This window comes from Lactuca sativa, chromosome 6, assembly GCF_002870075.4.
Source record: "Lactuca sativa cultivar Salinas chromosome 6, Lsat_Salinas_v11, whole genome shotgun sequence".
NCBI classification, from domain to species: Eukaryota; Viridiplantae; Streptophyta; class Magnoliopsida; order Asterales; family Asteraceae; genus Lactuca; species Lactuca sativa.
The window spans coordinates 160,732,927-160,736,896 of NC_056628.2; the positions used below are offsets into that span (position 1 = coordinate 160,732,927).

The 3,970-nt window shown below is 31.9% G+C and overlaps 1 protein-coding gene across 1 annotated transcript; it reads left to right on the forward strand.

Moving 5' to 3' along the window:
• Window positions 1-505: 505 nt before the first annotated feature.
• Window positions 506-1,449, forward strand: LOC111904517 (pectinesterase inhibitor 9). Its single transcript, XM_023900267.3, has one exon. It carries the CDS (start codon window positions 598-600, stop codon window positions 1,198-1,200), a length of 603 nt encoding a protein of 200 aa, XP_023756035.1. The 5' UTR covers window positions 506-597; the 3' UTR covers window positions 1,201-1,449.
• Window positions 1,450-3,970: the final 2,521 nt, after the last annotated feature.

Below are 3,970 nucleotides of genomic sequence, written 5' to 3' on the forward strand. Positions count from 1 at the left end.
TACCAGTTTTCTAAACCGCTCTATATTTTTTTAGCTTTTATTTCTAAGCCTACACACTTTTAATTGCCTCAGTTCTTGTAATCTGATTCCCAAAATTGTGCCATATCTTGTAAATAATGTATACAATTATATTAAGCAACCATATTCTTAGTCTTGGACTGAATTACCACTGTACTAAACTTGGATCTAGAGCTAGTGCAATGTAAAACTAATTAATTAATTAATTCATTTCATTGGAGTATATATCCCCTATGACTTAGTATTGAATACCGTTTAATTCTCGTCAATGTAGCATTACTATTGCTTAGTTTAAACTTCTTACACAACTGGTCACTTGTAGATCTTTGACTACACTTTCCTTGTATTTTCTTTCTAACATTTTGTCGCCTTTCTAAGCTTTTTTATATCTTCACACGGTTGAGTACAAAGGTTCATTCTTGGTAGCACACCTTTTGATTGGGTATATAAAGCATACAACCCCTTTAATCAATTCCACCCCATTTCCTCCTTCCTCATCTTTGGTAATCTAGCTACATATATAACCCACAACCCTTTGCCCTCTAGAAAGCTAACAAAACCTCTCTCTTATTCTTAAGCATGGATAAACTTGTCTTCTACTTCCTAATTCTCCTTAACACCATCCAATACGTCTATGGTGCTGATACCAATATCACCCCCCTTGACTTTGTCAAAACCTCATGCAAAACCACCCGCAACCAGGCTCTCTGTGTCAACTCTCTCTCAAGTTACGCTGGTTCTATCCAAGGAAGCGATCAGCAGCTTGCTAAAGCAGCCATTGCGGTTAGTCTGAACAATGCCAAGTCAGCAGCTGCACTCGTTTCCAAACTGTCTGGAACCTCGAAACTAAAACCACAAGAGTACCAAGCACTGAAAGACTGTGTCAATAGCATGTCCAGCTGTATTGCAAGTCTAACTCAGTCAGTTCAGGAGCTTGGAAAGATGGGTCAGTTTAAGGGAAAGAATTTTGATTGGCACATGAACAGTCTTCAAACATGGGTCAGTTCTGCGCTTACAGATCAAAACACTTGTGCTGGAGGGTTTTCTGATAGATCAATGAATGGAAAAGTGAAGGATGCTCTTAACAAGAAGATGATTTCGGTTGCACAAGTCACTAGCAATGCACTTGCTTTAGTAAATGGGTTTGCGTTGAGGCATAAAGCAGGTACCCATAAACCTTAAGGGTTATACATTTCCGTGGAAAGAGGTTGGCCTTCTAGTAATATTATAGTGTGCCACAAGGTTTTTTTTTTTTTTTTTTTTTTTTTTATCCTTAATAAGGATTGTGTTTTTGACTGGTCTATGTTGCTGGTTTCCTGTAAAACATGTTACTTTTTGTGGCTGAGGTTATGCCTTGCTCAGGTTTTTGTTGCCTTACGGCTAATTTTATAACAAATTGTAGCTAATTAATGTAATAAAGATGGCACCTTATAAGATAACTTTTGTTGTTTAAGTGAATGATCCCTTTTCTACCTTAACATGCATATATTTGGATAATTACGGGACCACTTCATAAATATGTACAATATATTATAAAATCAATTTATTATGGTAAGAATATAAATTGTTGATAGACCGATTTATAGAATATTTACTTACCATGTGGGCTGAGTTACCGGTTTGACTCAAGATCCTCAAGATCCTTTCAATCTCTCACATTAAAGTTTATATCCATCTATAAATACATGTGATGAGGAACAAATCAACACACATGAAAATACACTAGGAAATTCATATGGTTCATTGCTAGGGGATTTTAGAGAGAGTTCTTGAGATCAACTGGAAACTCTTCCTAGTCTCTAGATCCGAAAATCTCAATGGAACAAGGTATGTAATCATTTTTTAATGTTTAAGTTTTCTTTTAATCGGATTCGAGATTAAAGATCCAAAATTATGCATCCGCGTTGTATGTTTTGGTTATGAAAATAACCAACAATTGGTATCAGAGCCAACTCGAATCTCTTATGAGAAACTTGGATTGGTTTTAGTTCTTTTGATCTTCAAACTAAAATATACATGTATGATATATGTTAGTTTAATCTTTGTGATCTTGCCGGCGTTTTCTTCCTTAACCCGACGATTGCAATATGTGATTTAATCAAAATATATGTTTGCATAACATTGTACATTGGGACTTTCATAATTTCATTGTGCGTTAATTTAATGACCCAATGTTCTTTAGCTTTTTATTTGGTTTAAACTCATAAAACGGTACAACTTTCATAAAACGGTACAACTTTATATCTCTAATATCCATTCTAATTAATTCGGATTTGGAGAAAGAGTTTAATGGAAGTTTTATTTTAATGGTTTCATGAAATTATGTCCATGTATATATGTCAAGTTGTTACCATTAAAATTACTATTTTTTCATTAAAACACACAATAAAGTTAAATAAATTTATGATTATGTTTTGGTGTATGTATATATCATGGATAATGCCTTTTTTTTTTTGGGAATCTGCTTCATGTGATCGCTTTGATGTTTGCATCAAATATTGTTGGTTTATTACTACGTATTTTAAAGGGCTTGTAGCCGAGCGGTATCATGTGGTGTCCCCCCTCTTTGAGGTCGAGGGTTCAAGTCCCTTCGTGAACATAAGTGGAATAGATGTTGTTAGCTTAGAAGTAGATTAGAATTGCCGATTCAAAAAAAATATTACTACGTATTTAAATCTCCTTTACGGAAGCAGCTTGGCTAAATTCACCAAGACTCCTTACCGCGGTGATGGTGTGATTTACACTTCACTAGCAATTTTTTTGAAGTAAATTTTCTAGGTGATACTCTTTTGTTTCAGTTTTGCTAGCATATAAAGCTATGTCACTTTCGACTATTATTTACCAAACAAGTTTAAAAAAAAAAAAACACGATTGAAAGATATCTAATAGATATCCATGCATGCATAAGCATGTGAATTGTGGCTACTGTTATTGTGATTCATATCTAACAGATATTCAATTTATTATCTCTTTTTTTTATTGGGATATATTTATGTCCAGTTTCTTAATGACATTTTTTTTACGGTTATTTTCTTGTATCACATCCAATGTTTTAAAAACCGGTTTTTTAGTTGAACCGGTGTCAACCGGTTTAACTGGTTCGACCGCCAAGTGAACCGGTTTCTATATTTTTCATATTTTTTTTATTTTTTATTTTTCTATACATACATATATAAATCATAAATTTGATGTTTACAAGTTCAAATATTAAAAATACATATAAAAATAAGTTGTAGAGAAATTCAAATACATTAAAATATAACATAATCATAAGTTTTAGTATTTATATCAATCTATATACATCAAAAAGAAAATAAAGTATAATACTGAAACTAAATACGGTTTTGAATGAATAAAAACATATTAAAAAACTTTATAACATTTACCATATCTTTTTATTTTGAGAAAACTAAATAGATATGAAAAAAAATCACCAATGTTTATTATGTAAATGGTTCTTTTTCATGTTTTTTTATTCGGTTTAACCGGTTTATTTTGACCGGTTCAACCGGGTTTTTCTAAAAACCGGCCGGTTCAATCCGGTTAACAAATCAATGTAAAATCGGTGTTAGTTGAACCGCTCCCTCCCCCGGTTCCCGGTCCAACCGGTTCGACCGGCCGGTTCATACCGGTTTTTAAAACATTGATCACATCTAATATAATAAATGAATGTTTTTTGCCACATGTCATCTTCTTATTCATTTGGACACATGACATTTTCTAGAATATTTAAATTTTCTATTTTCCACTTGTCATTTTATTATATTAAATTAAAATTCCATATTTAATGTGTAAGGTAATATATATGTAAAGTATTTATTAGAAAAAGTTTATATATGTAATGTATTCAATACATTAAAGTCTCATTAATTTTAATAATTCAAATTTTTGTCATTTTTCTTATAAATTCAAACTTTTCAAATTGTTAAATTTTATATTTATTTTTTTAATT